The 17730-nt window shown below is 33.2% G+C and overlaps 2 protein-coding genes and 2 pseudogenes across 3 annotated transcripts; 2 read left to right on the forward strand and 2 right to left on the reverse strand.

The window, feature by feature from the left end:
* Positions 1-1759: 1759 nt before the first annotated feature.
* LOC104770936 (putative lipid-binding protein AIR1B pseudogene) lies at positions 1760-2572 on the reverse strand (annotated as a pseudogene).
* Positions 2573-4307: 1735 nt separating this feature from the next.
* On the reverse strand, positions 4308-5109 carry LOC104770946 (putative lipid-binding protein AIR1B). The gene has a single exon (XM_010495423.3). The coding sequence runs from the start codon at positions 5033-5035 to the stop codon at positions 4604-4606; it is 432 nt and encodes a 143-aa protein (XP_010493725.2). The 5' UTR covers positions 5036-5109; the 3' UTR covers positions 4308-4603.
* Positions 5110-8347: 3238 nt separating this feature from the next.
* On the forward strand, positions 8348-11359 carry LOC104772570 (uncharacterized). Its single transcript, XM_087497096.1, has 9 exons — positions 8348-8755; positions 8844-9047; positions 9117-9206; positions 9289-9396; positions 9477-9728; positions 9809-9847; positions 9936-10235; positions 10332-10850; positions 10928-11359. The coding sequence occupies exons 1-9, from the start codon at positions 8348-8350 to the stop codon at positions 11201-11203; spliced, it is 2196 nt and encodes a 731-aa protein (XP_087353222.1). The 3' UTR covers positions 11204-11359.
* A 1792-nt stretch (positions 11360-13151) lies between these two features.
* Positions 13152-13929, forward strand: LOC104770954 (14 kDa proline-rich protein DC2.15 pseudogene; annotated as a pseudogene). The gene has a single exon (XR_015595181.1). The product of XR_015595181.1 is annotated as a 14 kDa proline-rich protein DC2.15 pseudogene (transcript).
* Positions 13930-17730: the final 3801 nt, after the last annotated feature.

Raw genomic sequence — 17730 nt, forward strand, 5'->3', positions numbered from 1 at the left:
TGAGGTCTTATAACTTACTCTTCAATATTTCCCTCACTAGATTCTTTATTCACGGAAAAGAATTTCTTTGTTAATAGTTAGATCTTATATATGATCAAGATTTGGGCAATCTTGTATATGTTTTTTATTTATATTTTAATAAAATCTTGAATATGTTATAACTGAAGTCATCTCCTTTTAACTTCAAATACTATACACGATTAAACACGATATATACTCCTTAATTTGGTGTATCATTACGTTTGATTTTGTCATTTTCTTCACATTTTGTAGCCCTATTTCATCCGATAAACGATCACTATCCTAAAGAGCATTCAAGATTTATCGAAATAATCCCAAACGTGTTATCATGTTATTTTTATCATCATTAATTGCATGTATGCTGAAAACTATTTTCTATTATATATATGCACAATAAACTCACGAATTCGGCTAAATTAGGTTTTGGAAAAAAAAAAGAGAGGGTGAAATTTTGTGTACATTGATAATATATACACGTATTTTAAACATTTCATCTTGATTTTTCGAACGCTAGATAAAAAGTGGGATTTGCTGAAATGCCTAGCTAATAAATAATAATATAAATATATTATGATCGATCCTATGGCTTTTCTTATTATCCCCTTTGTTTACACTACATTTTTGTTTTCGGACCAACGAGAAAGAAAATATTTGAAAAAGAAGAAAATACTCATTAATCCTAAGTGTTTGCTTAAACCATCTAGTGTACGTCTTTCCTAGAAATGTTTATGGATTAAGCAACCAATCTATGGACACCAGATAACTTATGTTTTTTTTTTTGTTCAGCTAAAGATAAAAACCAGTGAATTAATCCCTTTCCCCGCTGTCAAAACACATTAATTTGTTTTATACACACTAAATTTTCTCCCCTCCACACGTCAAAACACATGTGGTTATATATAGGAGTATATATATTGGCGGTATTTGTTTGTTTATGTTTGGGCATCTATATTAATATTGGCCATATAAATGTGTAATGCGGTTAATGCCTTCACATGAAGACAATAGTAATAAGGACGCAACATTTTAAAGACTGATCAAGACGTCAGGCCCGAGAGCACAGTGTGAGACAGATGTCTACTAAGAGTCTAAGATCTTTCCTTGTACCTGTGGCTCAAAATAAGTCGCCGTACTCTATTAAGAAATTATTAAATTTTCAAGTGAATTGCATTGCAAATTTTTGTAGGGAAGAGATACTATACATAACAGCAAACTGATAACTATAATTTTTTCTACCATTGATACTTAAAAAAAGTTATAATTTTGTTTGTAGAGTTGACACATATGTACTGTACGTAACGTATTTTAGTAAGTTTTGATAGTTTTCTTGTAATTATCTTTCTGTAAGGTGTTTTGTGAAGGATTCATTCGCTATATCTATTAGTAAAACTTATTCTATTGCATGCTTATATAAAAGGATCCGACATGATATATCTATACCACAATTGATATTATTTCTATTTTGACGAACTTTATCTCTCACTATGTATATATTATTCTTATTAATCTTATCTTTGATGTGTATATTTGAGATTTTAAATTAAAGATTTCCGTGACTCACCATTTCTTACAGTAGCCTTTTATTTTTTATTGAGTGGAGACATAACAATGTTTTTTTTTTTAATATTCTAGAAGTCTTATATATGTAGTTGCCACAATTTTCAGAGATTTATTCTACCAGAAATAAACTGGTTAGAAATGTACTCTCATATACTAAGATTAACTTTATTCCAAACAATTTTCAGAAAATTTAATGTTTTATTAATTCATAGAATCGCAATACGAACCAATACATCAATATCCCCAATAAGAGTAATAGGAAACAATGAAAATGTAATTCTTAAGTCTTACGGACCACACAGACAGAGACATAAAAGACTCCAGTGAACACCATAATTAACAAGAAGAATAGAAGAAACCACATATTAAGATATATAAAGACACAATAATAAGAGTACATTGATTCACCTTGTCTCTTTAAAAACAAGAAGATAAAATATACATATAAAAGCGTTTAAATTATATATCAATATGGTTATTCGCATTGGAAGCCAGGAGGAAGCTCTTTGCTGCAAACATTGAGGAGCAGACTGAGAGTGATTGGGAGGTCCAAGTTGATTCCAAGAACATTAGCCTTAAGGGCGGTGCAGAGGCAAACGGCTGCTTCAAGATTGGCGAGTCCTTGGATGAGGCTGCAGCATGGCTCGACTGGTGGCTTGCCAAGGGTGTAATGGAAGACGGTTTTGAGTACATTATCGCAGACAGCAAACTTGAGGGTGTCTTTAGGGCACTTTTTCGAGCCAGAGCTAGGGCTTGGGGTTGGTTTAGGTTCAGGGGTTGGCTTTGGCTTGGGAGAAGGGCAACCTCCACCGCACGGAGAGCAGCTACCGCAGGCGGAGATTGTTGTGAAAAGGAGGAGATTGAGAGCCAAGAAAAGGGATATGGAACTTGTGGTTCTTGAAGCCATTCTTTGTTTAGGAGATACTGTTCACTAACTATGTTGTGAGTGAATTGGGTGTGGAGAAAAGGAAGGGAATTGAGATAAGTCTTATAGTGGCTTCAAGGAAATCCCCACAGTGTCCATAAGGCCATCATTAATGGGAGAACACCAAGGGTGTTCTAAGCCCAAAAAAATTATAAAAATAATGAATAATGCCTTAGAACACTTTTTTTAGTTATTTATGTAGAACTGATTTAAGCCTAGTTCTTATTTGACGTGGCTTCATGTGATTGGACGAGATTTTTTGGAAAAAAAGAAAATATTTCATTTATATAAGTATGCAATTTAAATGTTAATTTATAAGTTTTTATAATTGTAATATGTTTAAGAATATTATATTAATTTATAAGTATATAATTGCTTTTATATAAGTATGCAATTTAAATGTTAATTTATAAGTTTTTATAATTGTAATATGTTTAAGAATATTATATTAATTTATAAGTATACAATTGCTTTTATATAAGTAAGCAATTTAAATGTTAATTTATAAGTTTTTATAATTGTAATATGTTTAAAAATATTATATTAATTTATAAGTATACAATTGCTTTTATATAAGTAAGCAATTTAAATGTTAATTTATAAGTTTTTATAATTGTAATATGTTTAAGAATATTATATTAATTTATAAGTATACAATTGCTTTTATATAAGTAAGCAATTTAAATGTTATTTTATAAGTTTTCCCAATTTGTAAAATGTTTATGAATATTATATTAATTTATAAGTATACAATTGCTTTTATATAAGTAAGCAATTTAAATGTTATTTTATAAGTTTTTATAATTTGTAAAATGTTTATGAATATTATTTCACTATATCTTTATTCTAAGAACACCATAATTAGTTCTCCCATTTTTTTTACATATGATCTTAACAACTGATCTAACATTATTTTCACTATATATTTAATCTAAGAACACCGAAAAAAGTTCTCCCATTAATGATGCCCTAAGATATTATTGGATTTTTTTTTTATAATAAAAATATGAATGATTGACTACCATTGTCCATAAGATAATTGTGATGTCAATGTTTTTGTTTTTTTTTTTTTTTGATCCACAATCTACAAATTTTGTAGGATGTATTAACTGATGCAGTTTCTTTAATTTAGTTTTGGGATCGGATAAATAAGTTGTCTTGTAATTGGTGCGAAACATGATCGATTCCAACTAGTATTATGTACGTTTTGTTACAAATTATGACTGCTGTATTATTAGTCTGATTTTCATGTCATATCACATTTCTAAGTTCTACATAAAATTTGCAATTTATATGTTTCTAGGCTTTTTAATTTGAAAAAAAAAAGTCTTTATGTGAATGTTCTTCAATGTACATTAAACTATACGAAAGTATTTAGACTTTCTTTTTTTTTTTTTTTTTTTTTTCAAATATGTCTTTCGTATGATGATATTTTATAATTCATGGTAGCCATAGAAACCATGTGAAAGTGAGTGACAATGCTGGTTCCCTTTTGCCCTTCACAAACAAATGGAATACAAGATAAGATGGATCACGAAGCGCCACACTGCACACACATATACCAAAGACATCTTTATATCTACAAACATTCGTCTAGCTGTCGTTTCATAAATATTCAAAATTTGTATATAGTAAGATTATTGTATATATGGATTACTTGATATCAAATTCGATCAGAAAAACATATTCATCAAATTTTATATATTGGCAACGGGTTAAATGTATATGGTTATGAACACTAATATTTGGGTAGCAGATTGCCTATATATAGGCCAAACAATATGCATTAACAATGAATGCATAAAATAAAAATTTAATGCTTTATTAATCATAGAATCGTAATACAAACCAATATAGCAATATTCCCGATAAGAGTAATGAGAAATAATAAAACTGTAAAATTTCAAGAATCTTACGGACCACACCGAAAGAGACAAAAAGACTCCAGTGAACACCATAACAAGAAGAATAGAAGAAATCACCAAGTAAAGTATATAAAAACACAATAATAAAGGGTATATAGGTTCACCTTGTCTCTTTAAAACAAGAAGATAAAATATACACATAAATGTGTTTAAAATATATCAATATATATGGTTATTCGCATTGGAAGCCTGGAGGAAGCTGTTTGCTGCAAACATTGAGGAGCAGACTTAGAGAGATTGGGAGGTTCAGGTTAATTCCAAGAACGTTAGCCTTAAGGGCGGTGCAGAGGCAAACGGCTGCTTCAACATCGGCGAGTCCTTGGATGAGGCTGCAGCATGGCTCGACTGGTGGCTTGCCAAGGGTTAAGTCGAGGAGGCCGTTGAGCACATTAGCGCAGACACCGAGCTTGAGGGTGTCTTTAGGGCACTTGCTTGAGCCAGAGCTAGGGCTTGGGGTTGGTTTAGGTTTAGGGGTTGGCTTTGGCTTTGGAGAGGGGCAACCTCCACCGCACGGAGTGCAGCTACCGCAGGCGGAGATTGTTGTGAAAAGGAGGAGATTGAGAGCCAAGAAAAGGGCTATGGAGCTTGTGGTTCTTGAAGCCATTCTTTGTTTAGGAGATACTGTTCACTAGCTAGCTATGTTGTGAGTGAATTGGGTGTGAGAAAGTGAAAGGAATTGAGACAGGTTTTATAGTGGTTTTAAGGAAAGCCCAAGAGCGTCCGTAAGATATTATTGGAAGTTTTTTATAATAAAATTATGAATGATTGACTACCATTATCATTATTTTATTGATTACAGTTAATAAAAAGATTATATGATTATAATGTACACGGAAGTTTAAATATTGTCCATAAGTATCTGAATATACGAAATTATAATTGTGATGTCAATCTTTTTTTTGGTATACGATCTGAAATTTTTGTATGGATGTATTAATTGATTTGTAGTTTCTTTTAGTTTTGGGATTTAATACGTTGTCGTTGTAATCGATGCGAAATATGATCGATCCTCAACTGGATGTTTATCGTTCTGTTACGAATTGTGACTGATTTATTCTTTGTCTGATTTTCATGTCACATTTCTAAGTTTACATAAAATACGTTTTGAGGCTTTCTAATTTGAAAAGAAAGATTTTATGTGAATGTTGTTCTTCAATATACATTAAAGTACACAAAATTATGTAGACTTTCTAATTTTTTTCTTTTTCAAATACGTCTTTCGTATAATGATATATTATAATGCATGGTAGCCATAGTAACCATGTGATAGTGAGTGACAATGCTGGTTCGCTTGTACCCTTCATAAACAAATGTAAAACAAGATAAGATGGATCATGATAGTACAACGAAGCGTCTCACTGCACACACATATACCTAGACATCTTGATATCTACTTACATTGATCTAGCTGTCGTTGCATAATTCAAAATTTGTATATAGTAATATTACATTCCATGACTTTTACACGCATGATTTACCACATACCCAAGATGAGTGACTATTTACACATCAAAAGAATCAGAATAAAAACAACAAGAAATGAGTTAAGATGCTTGATGTGTGATATGAAGGATCAAAATTAGTTTTTTAAATTACTAACGATGAGTTTAAATACAAAAGATTATGAATAATATGGCAAATCAGGTATTATTTATTTATTTATTTTAATTCATAATTTTTTCGTCTAGTTTTGCATCCGTGATCGTTTATCTTTTAATCATAGTGACTTGTCTTTACCAAAATATATGTATTTCTTACTATGATAGCATGATCGGCTTTAAACCATACCAAATGAAAGCTAACTGAATTTCTAAATTTTTGGACAAATATTTTAGCTTCATTCAAGGATGTAAAATTACTTTTACTATACAAACTTCATATCACTACAACAAATATGTACATTGATAGCAGACGGATATAGCTCATTTTCCGTCACTGCTATGAAAGATGAGATTTTTTTTCGCTTACTTTTTAATAGCATCTTATTAACGCTATGATAGGAAAATTATGTAGCGGGAAACAAAAGTGACTTTTGTCCGCCAATACTTAGTGAAATTATTCACTTAATCGCCAAATAAAAAAAAAACCCAAAAACTCGACACACTCTCTCTCTCTCTCTCGTTACAACCTAAGCTCAACCTAAGAAGATTTCTTCTTCTAAATTCTCTGTGTGTGCTCAAATTCTTCTAAATTTCTTATCAATTCTTCAGTTTTATCGCCGTTTGTGAAAAGCCCCAATTTCGCCGTTTGTGAAAAGCCCCAATTTCGCCCTAAATCTCCATATCCATCGCAATTGATAGCTCGAATCCATTTTTGAGGCATGTCTTTCTTCTTCCTCCTAATTTCGTTATTTGTTTCGATTATTTGTGATTTCAAACAGCTTTTGATTTCGATAAGGGTCAGATTTAGTTATCTGTTTTGTTAGGGTTCGATTTATCTAGATTTATTTCGTTATCTGTTTTTTAGGGTTCGATTATTTACAGATTTTGAGAATGTGGAGTTTCGAATCCATCTGTTTTGTTAGGGTTCGATTATTTACAGATTTGACTCAAAAATAGCTTTTGGATTTGAGTATTTGCGCCTTCATAAACTGAACGATTTTTTTTTTTTCCCAAGTGTTGGTGATTGAAATGTTGGGGAACTGAAGCTTCTCATTTCTCTGTACTCACACAACAGGTTAGTATCACTCAACCAATAGTTAAACATTATTATTACACACGAATATTGGTGATTGCTATGTTTTGTCCTTTGAGTCTGATTCGTATAAATAGTGATTAGATTAGTGAGATTTTACACAGTTAGATATTGGTTTAAGAGCATCTGTATGTGTCTGAAGTAGTGCAGTATTGTCTGAATTGTTGCTTAATGTGAGCTTTGTATAATATGTATCTCTATTTTATCTATAAAGGTTAAAATTTATATTATAACATATAATGTTGGACAAGGCATGGGTGCATCTATGCAGGTAAGGAATTATATTTCATAATTAGGTTTTATTTTGGGTTTGGATACTTTAAGATGTTCTTTTAGTTATGATTTTTTTCTTTAATTATCCATTGAAGAGCTGATCCTGGTTATAAAAGTGGAGCTTGGAAATTTGTAAGGGATGTGTCTGCGGCTTTAGGTGACATAGAAATGATAATATGTCCTTGTAAAGACTGTCGTAATGTAGTACGACAGTTAAACAGTGTTGTGGTTGAGCATCTTGTAATAAGAGGGATGGATGAGGCATACAAGGTGCATAGTGATTGGTATCATCATGGAGATGTGAAGTCAGTAGATGAATTTCAAAGTAAACCAACTCAGTGGAATGAGGAAGTTTTTGAGTTATATAAAGCTGCTGAATTTTTTGATCAAGAGTTGGCTTTTAGAGGTGACTTAGCTGACCAACCTGTGGGCGACTTAAGTGAGATTGCAGAGGGTGAGGACCAACAAGAGGATGAGTTCCTTGCAAAGATCCGGGATGCTGAAACCCCACTATACCCTAGCTGTTCAAACCACAGCAAGTTATCGGCTATTGTGACTTTGTTTAGGATTAAGACACATAATGGCTGGTCGGATAAGAGCTTCAATGAACTGCTTCAGACATTGCCAAGCATGTTGCCAGATGGTAATGTCTTTCACACATCATTGTATGATGTCAAGAAATTTTTAAAGAGCTTTCATATGGGATATGAAAAGATCGACGCATGTGTTAATGATTGCTGCCTCTTCAGAAAGAAGTTAAAGAAGCTTGATAAATGTCCCAAATGTAATGCTTCACGGTGGAAGACTAATAAGCGGACTAATGAGGTAAAGAAAGGTGTCCCACAGAAAGTATTAAGATATTTTCCAATTATACCAAGGCTGAAGAGAATGTTCAGATCAGAGGACATGGCTAAGGACTTACGGTGGCATTACACTAACAAGAGCACTGATGTTTATTTGTACTGTGGAGGCCCAACCTGTAGCAACAGAACAGCATGTGGAGGCCCAACCTGTAGCAACAGAACAGCATGTGGAGGAAGAGGAGCATCATTCCGAAGAACCACAAACTCAACAGCAACCAGAAGAACCAGTAGGAGAGTTTGTGTTGTCTGAAGAACATGAGCAGCCTGCTACGCGTAAAAGAAAACGAGGACCAACAAAGATGAAAAACCTAGCCAAGGATCCATCTGTTAGAGTGAAAGTTGATTACAATGTACTTGGAGTAGCGGTTGGTCCAGGGTCAGTCAAGTTGGCATCATATGTAGGGACATTGATGCGAGAACACATCCCTATCAACATACCTAACTGGAAGAAAGTGAGTCCAGATCTTAAAACACTTCTCTGGAGATCTGTTCAGGTAACAAGAATTTTTTTTTGTTTTTAAAAAGTCTCTCAATTGAACATGTTTACTTTTATAGTTATGGTGTGAGTGTAAGTGAATGCAGGCAAGGTTTGAGCTTGATGAAGATTGGCAAAGGATATCTGTGATTCACCAGATGGGACATTTGTGGCGATCACACAAGTCTGTCACGGTGAAGGCTATAAATTTGGCTGCAAATAACCAAGAGAGGATGAATTTGAGACCACCAAATATTGGTCCTGTTGATTGGCAAAAATTTGTCAAACTCAAAACTAGTGCTGCATTTAAGGTAATTACTTGTGATTATAATTGTTTAGTAGTTGATTGGTGATTAGTAATTAACATGTTTCATTATTAGGCCGTGAGTGAGAAATATAAAGCAAAAAGAAAGAATCAGATACCTCACACCACTAGTCGTAAAGGGATCAGCAGACTAACAGAAGAAATGGCAAGCATATATACTACAACTATGTTGTTTATTATTATACATAGTGCTTGTACTGTTACTGAAATTTTGTTTTCTGGAACAGAAAGCTGAAAGTGAAGATCCTTCCAGCGTGACAAGACTAGATGTTTGGATCAAGTCTCGCACCAAAAAGGATGGTACACCAGTAGATACGAATGCAGCTGATTTGATTGTAAGTCTGAATAGAGTTGTACACCAGTAAATAGTGTGTTATCGACTAGTAAAACCTGAAACTGTCTTTATGTTTTTCAGCAAAAAGCAGCTGAAATTGGTGGAAGTGATGCTCCAGCATTTTTAACAAATCCAGATGAAGATCACCTCGCCAAGCTTTTAGGACCTGACAATTCTGGTAGGCTGAGGGCAATGGGTAGAGGCATGAGTAAGACCAAATTAGCTTGTTTACAAATGCAGAGCAAGTGTATGGCTGAAATGGAAGAGCGGCAAGTAAAATTAGTAAAACAGGTCAATGCCTTGGAAAGTGAACTTGGCAGAATCAAGAATCAGGTTAGATACTTAAGAGTTCTCTACTATTCATCAGCCAGTTAGAGTAATATAAATTGATGTTATTTTTGTTTATGTTACAGAGACCAGAAGCTGAAATGGATGAAAACTCAGCTGCAAGAGTAACATATTCTTACTTCTTTTCATATCAGCTAAGTGATTCTTCTTAGTGTCGTTTATGATTCTTAGTTGCTCATGAAATTGTTGCAGAGTGTAAACAAAAGAGCACATCCTAAGTGTGTGTTTGTTGATTGGTCTGACATTGATGAAAATGTTGGTGAGGGTCGGATTCTTTCTTCTGATCCGGATGACATAGTGAATGACTGTCGTCTTGGCCCTTATGATCTCAAAGTGTTAGTTGAAGCTGCATATAAACCAGATGCATTTCTATGGAGACCTGCACAAAAGATCTTTCATATGAAAGAAGCTGTTGGACATATAATCGCATGGCCAACTGATAAGTGTAGACTGGTAGACAACAACATCCAAATGGAAGACATTGCCCCTATGGTATTTATAATTTCTAGCAATGTGTTAGCAATGTATTACCCCTGTCTATAATGCTAATTAATTATATTGGATTTGTTTACTGATTGTGTTTAACAGGGTATACAAGGAAACAAATGTAAACTATTGGATTTGTCTAAGGGTGACGTCATTGTTGCTGAGGGGCGTTGGGAGACACAAGAACCAAGTGCGTTGGTTAACGGAATTCCTCTTGGACCAAAAGCAGTTAAAGTATTTGTGGATTCAGTAAAGCAGCCTGATACATCACTATGGAGACCTACAGCTGAAATGTCATTTCTTGAGGACTGTTTGATGGCTTACGTATCTTGGCCCCTGAGTAAGGTTGATTTTGAAAATCCCTCAACTCCAACTGGTCAGAATGCTACATCACATGCTTCTTTGTCTGCATCAAAGGCCAAGTCTGCAGCCACAGCTTCTAAGTCTGCTACAGAGTCCAAAACTTCAGCAACAGCTTCAAAGGCTGCATCGCAGGCCAAATCTGCATCTATGTCTTCTAAGTCTGCATCTGGTTCTGAGTCTCCTGTTGATGATGCAACGGGTCCAATATCACCAATAAAGAATACTTTACCATCACAGTCTCCTCTCAGGAAGTCTCCAGTAAGTGTTTTCATATGTTATGAAGTTGTTTTTGTTAATTATATGATGACTGATGGTTTATATTGTAAACATGGCAGCGCATTAATAAAGTTATTTCCAAGGAGAATAAGAAGTGCAAGTTGATGGATTTAACTGAAAAGAATAGGGTTGTGGCTGAAGGACGATGGGGAACAAATGATCCAGAACATAAGGTTCACTTTACTCGCTTGGGTTCTAATGCAGTTAAAGTGTGGATAGATGTTGTGAAGGTGAAAAATGTAAAAGTTTGGAGGCCATCCGATGAAATAGAGATTATTGAAGATGCACTTAGCTCCTGCATTGCTTGGCCAGAGAACAAGGTCATTATGTCTTAAACTGATGGTTTTATTGTGTAATGTTAAGTACTTGAGATTGCTTGTTTATTTTGGATGTTCTTGAGACTTTGATGGTAAACTGATGTTCTTGAGACTTTTGTTATGTATTTTGGATCTGAGACGTTTATTAATCAGATTTTATGAGATTTTATAAAACAGGTTATGTGTGCTATAATCACATATCAGAAAATGCTATAAAAGTACAGGTAAACGTTATGATAAAAGAATATACCATAGCACAGTAAACAAGATAAAACAGCATTTCGCAACAGCTATATTAGATATGTATAACATAGCACGAAAAATTAAATATTGTATAAATTTTTGCAAAATTATAATCTTGATAATACAGCAGTTTATTAGAGCTATGCTATAAAACTATAACATAGCACGAAAAAACAAATGTTGTATAAATTTTTTCAAAATTATGATCTTGATAATATAGCAATTTCTTAAAGCTATGTTATATTTTTATAACATAGCATACGTAATAAGTGCTATTGTATATGGGGTACATATAATAACAGTGCCCTAAAACAGCGCTCATGAAAACGCTATCAAAGACCTATGATAGCGTTTTTCTCTGGTTAACAATGTGCATATTTGTTGTAGTGTATTCTTCCACATGACCGACATGTGACTAAAATAACTTTTTAAAACATAGTTAGGTAAAAAGAATAAGAGCATGTAGAATGGAGAGAAGCTCTATTAGTCTTTCAAATATATTATTTTAATAAGCTTTTTGTAATTTTATTTTTTTATTTAAAACTTAAATTATAAATAAAACTCATAACTAATTATGATGGGATATGTATCATGTGAATCTCTCGCAAGGTTCTCAAAATTTCTTATTTGAGAAATTCATTTGATTCTTTTCCTTACTTTTTAATATTTTTTTTGTGTGGGTGAGAGACTGATTGATAGACTACCACTTTTTGTGGGTGAGAGACTGATTGATAGACTACCACTGCATATTATCACTACACATACTCTAATAAATTAACCTCAATAATACCTTTATAGAATTATGATACTTTATATTTTTGAAACATTTAATATTATTAGAAATTAATCCTCCAAAAGATATATTGGAACATAACTCTAGGTAAAAGTAAACGTCCTCTGCTAGCATCCAATATTAGCGTCTTATAAGGTTCAGATTTTTTTTAAAAATAAACGTCTTTTTTGTAGCATCCAATTTAAGCGTAAATTTATTTCCAGTTCAACGTACCCACTTGCTCGTGAGTGCGTATGTAGCTATCGACTGTATATCAGAATCTAATCCCCTAGCAAAGAAAAATGTGAATTAAAAAAAATAAGCAGACTAGTGGTGTTATGTGGAAGCAATATTTACTATCTATAGTTTTTTTATCATTTCAAAATTAGTGGTTGTTTTAGCCCTCAGTAGCATATATTTTTCATCGCCATATCGTTTTTTAGCATCTGAGTTACATTTTTTTTGTTTTTTTGTGTGTTTGTGTGATAATACAGAGTTTCTTTGGCATCAACAAAATCACAATTTAGAGTTAGAAACTAAACTACGAAACAATTGCAACTTGGCCTTCTGCCCCCACACATGATTTAATTATTGCACATAAGAAAACAAAGTATTTTTAAAAAGGAAAATTTCTTATTATTGTTCCCTTCACGGGATTGCATAAGATTTCTCAATCGCCCATTGGTTCGTCTTGTAATCCATTGGACAACAAAATGATATTTAACTATATGTTTATTCTGGTATTGAATCTATATATACACTATCGGTTACTTTTTGTCCGCGGGTTATGGGTAAATACTAAATACATGTTAAATAACTTAATAAGATTATACTTGCATAATCATCTTCTAATTAATTCATCGAAAAGTGCATATAAATAGTCTTTAAAAGAAGTATCAAGTTGGTAATTAATAATAGCACCTATACACTAGTTTTATTGACACATGCGATGCGGGTCTGCCTGGTTCACTTCGGAGCCTTCACACTTGCTCCTATATAAGCCCTAACTGTTGCTCACACTTAGTCTCATAGCTAATCACATCCTTTCCTCTAGTCACATTGTTATAGTTAACATTGATTAGGGCTTAGCATAGAGATTAATGGAATCCCACATATCTTTTTCCGCAGCTCTCTTCTTATCTTCTAATCTCATTCTTTTCGCATGTGTTAGTGGCTGTAACACTTGCTTGCCAACTAAGCCAATCCCAAACCCTAACCCAATCAGCAATCCAACAACGCATAGCTGCCCGAAAGATGCCCTAAAACTTGGTGTTTGCGCCAAAATACTAGATGGTGCAGTCGGAACTGTCATTGGAAACCCACCTGACACCCCTTGCTGCTCAGTACTTCAAGGGCTTGTCGATCTTGAAGCTGCCGTTTGTCTGTGTACCGCCATTAAAGCTAACATTCTCGGGATTAACATCGACATTCCCATCTCCTTGAGTTTGCTCATCAGCACTTGCGGCAAAAAGCTTCCCTCTGATTTTATTTGCGCCTGATAAGTTATAAAAGGACGGATCGATCGAGTAATTTTACCTTTGTCATGTGTGTGTCGTTTGGCTTCGGTTTGTTTGGTTGGTTCTCGCCTAACCGAATCCGCATGTATTTTTCTGGAAATTTCTTGGTTCCAGCTAGTTTGGTTGGTGTAAGTTTTTATCTGTTTGGATTTACGACTAAACACCGGTTCTATTTTGACAATATATATAATGATCGGATAAGTTAACAAAAATATGATATAATTAGAATCGGCCGTGCATATGTTAAAGGCATGCAACTATAGCTTTGATTCACACTCCAAGATAATTAAGATTTCGATTTATAAAATGGGATGAAAAATACTTTTCAATACATTACAATATGTGCACATATTGAAAGATCTCATGTTGATATATTTATCTGGCGTGAAATTATATACAATACTTAAAAGATTTAGGGAGATTCTCAAAAATAACATCAAAATAAGTTTTTTTTCTTATATTTAGTACAACATCTATAAAATTCTAAAAATAGTACTATATTTTAAAATTAATCTTTCAAAATTAAATTCTAAGTTCAAAATATTAAATCCTACCCCCTCAAAACTATATCCTAAATATGAAATTGAGAACTAAACCTATATAAAAAATATATATATAATTGTTAAATAGTGCTACTTTTGGAAATTTATGAAATATGTGCTATAATTGTCCATAAAACTTGTTTTAGTGCTATTTTAAGATATTTCTAAAAAAATTTATCATGTTAGTTTTGACTCAAAAAAAAAAAAAAAATCATGCTGGTCAAGAATCAAAGATCCTGAACCGACGAGCTTACATTTTTGGGCTGGTTATTACTGGTATTTGTAAAAGTTAGAATTAGTTTGAATTTTAGGGTATATATGTATCTAATTATCAGCACGAGAACCTTTTGGACAAGTGATTTAGGGCACTAAATCTGATTTATGCTGGTTTGTGTAGCCTGTAGGCCGGGGAGTTCCACCCCAAGTTCTTTTTATTTTGAGTGAGGTCAATGAATCAGTAGGGACCCTAACGAAACGAAAAGAGAAAATTAACGTTAAACCAAATAAGGACCAGACAAACTTTTTCTTTAAACACTCTTTAGAAGATTTTTTTTTTCGAGTCTTACAAATTCTATCGAGCTATAAAATTGTAATAAAATACTAAGACCATTTACAGTGGTGTTACTCATCCAGTTACTCACACAATTTTTTTTATTAAAAAATAATAAAATAATATAAAAGAGAGAGAGAAACAGGAAGAACGGTTCTCAAATTTCTTACAGAAGAAACGTTATTTAAAATAATCCTACACCTGTCAATTCTTTATTAGTTATTAAATAAAATATATATATATATATTTTTGTTTTGAGTAACTGGAAGAGTTGTCCTTGTAAATGCCCTAACATAGTAACATGGCAAGAAAAATAGGAAAATGGAACCCGTGACATGGACCCATCTGCGCATGCCACCACCTAAAGAAGTAAAAAATAATTAAAGTGAACTGTACGTACGTGCATGGATATATAATAAGTCTAATTTTAAAAAGCTAAAATGATGACGACGATGATGCAAGTTGTAAAATCAGTTCAATTTTCAATTATTAATTAAACCAAAAAAAAAGTTGTTGATTCAATTAATTTTTATTTTGTATGTTCATATAAATCCAAGATCCAGGAAGTAGCTACGTATCGATCATGTAATAATTAGCCAAGTTGTGAATAGAACATTTTTTTAAACTGTATTTAAGGGAAAATGAAATTTAAAAAAATACATTAAGTGCATTGGATCCGTTTCCTTTGATCAAAACAAAGAAGTATATTATATATTATGTGCTGTATATCACTTCGCACATAATTTTTTTCACAAAGCAGAAGCTAGTATGATCCTCCACATGTAGCATTTTTTGAAGGAAACACCTAACAATCATCAGAAGACTCGAGTAGCATATATTTACTTTCGGCAGCTAAGCCAAATTTGGTAGACGGACCACATCGCCGGTCCGGGTCTCCGGGAGGTGGCCGACCTAGGCAAGTATCCGCATCACTAACACGTGAAAAAGAGACATGAAAATGTTTAAAACGTAAAACCACCATGGTTCAATCACCGTAAGAACTAGATAGATTTAGCCCATCTCAAATATTAAGCCCATTAAATAATGCTAACTGGGCCCATTAGTAAGAATTTGGTCCATTTTATTAAAATAAATTAAAACGTTCAGAAACTGCAAATCAAATCTAAGATGCGAAAACTCGATCGGTTTTTTACGTTGTAACATGATCAGATTAAGAAAATGCAGATCAAATCTAAGATGTGAAAACCCGATCGAGATGTTATGGTTTAAACATTAAAAGATTAAGAACCTGCAATAGAAAATCCTAAATATGAATTCCATCATTATTGTTTATAAAATACTAGTATATGTATTAATCAAGTTCATAATTCATTGACGACATTTATTTTCTTGAGCGTCACTGTGAAGCGGAAAATCCAATGTTTCAACGGCATTGAAATATTTATGTAGTTGTATATATAAACTTATTAATAATCTTGTAACGTTGAATATGTCGATGTAACGGGAGCTTCTAGCTAGCTAGTGTCCCTTGGGTAACTCATCGAAGCAGCAAATGGAGATGCGAGACGCGAAAACTTGGGTGTGACATTTTGACTCACAGTATTGATCTATTTCAACGCTATAATATGAATGAGAAACAGTTGCTGAATGTTTAGTGTTTGAATAATGTTTAAAGTTTGAATAATGTTTGAATAGTAATCTTATAGTATTATTTTTCTCGAGTTAAGAACTTATACCATCAGAGTGTCAGTTCATAAATTGATCTAATTGATTAATTTAAGATCTTTTTTTTTTTAATCATTTTTTTAATAAACTTTTTCCAATATATACCGGAATTACAAAGCTTCACAGCCCAAAAAGCCAACAAAGCCGCACAAGGTAAACAGAACTTACCTGTTAAAAAAGAAGAACAGGAAACGAAAAAGACAAAAGACATAAAGGAGGCCAAACCACTTACTGAAACAAAGAGAACCAAGTAGCAAGGAAGGAAACGGTAGTGGGCTTACTATAATCTTGGGCGCGAGAGAGAGGATCAAGGTGGGACCTAATAACAGTCTTTACGTCTTGAATTAGAGCTGATGGGTATCGAGCAGAATCAATATGAATCCTCACATTCCTTTCCTTCCAAATAATATAAATGGTGGCCTGGAAAGCGAGCTTCATAATGAAGGCAACATTCTTATCCCGAAGAGGAGAAGTCATCCATCTGAGCACATCTTGAAACACAATCGGAAAGGTCACATTCAATCTTGAAGTAAGACCATACCTAATGAGAGAAAGCGCAATCAAAGAAAAGATGTTGCAAAGATTCATCAAATCTGTTGCAGAGGAGGCAATTGGAGGGAACATGGAGACCACATCGGCGAAGTCTATCCCTCGTATGTAGTCTATGGCGCGCTGCAACCCAAGCAGTAAACGCATGTCGAGGAATCCTCCCTTTGAACTACACCGCATCATGCCAGTCTATGGATGGACCCGGAGGATTCAAAAAGTGCCAAGTATCTGCAGTTGGAAACTTACTCGAAGGAACAGTGATGCAATCCTAGAAATATCAACTCATCAAGAATTGGTTCAAGGAAAATCAAGGTCAAATTATAAAGAAGTTTCTAGAAGATAATCAATTCATGGCTACATCAAGAAAGTGTCTAGATACAAAGAACCAATCTCCATCAATGATGATTGATAAAATCTCTCAAATTTATTCTTGATTTATTTATGTAATTAATTTGATTTATTTTGTATTTATGTTATTGATTTGTAAATTGAGCATATATAAGCTCATGTTTTCCTTCATTGTAAAGATATATTTTTTTTTTGAAAAATAACAGAGAGAGTTTTCTTACTTTGAAGCGTAGGCAAGTTTTACTTGTCTTTTCTATTTTGTGTGATTCCTTTAGTAAACAAGTTGAATCTTTATCTTTGTGTGTGATTCACTTAGATATTGATTTGTGTTCTTATCA

The sequence above is a fragment of the Camelina sativa genome, chromosome 3 (genome assembly GCF_030686135.1).
Source record: "Camelina sativa cultivar CO46 ecotype springtype chromosome 3, ASM3068613v1".
NCBI classification, from domain to species: Eukaryota; Viridiplantae; Streptophyta; class Magnoliopsida; order Brassicales; family Brassicaceae; genus Camelina; species Camelina sativa.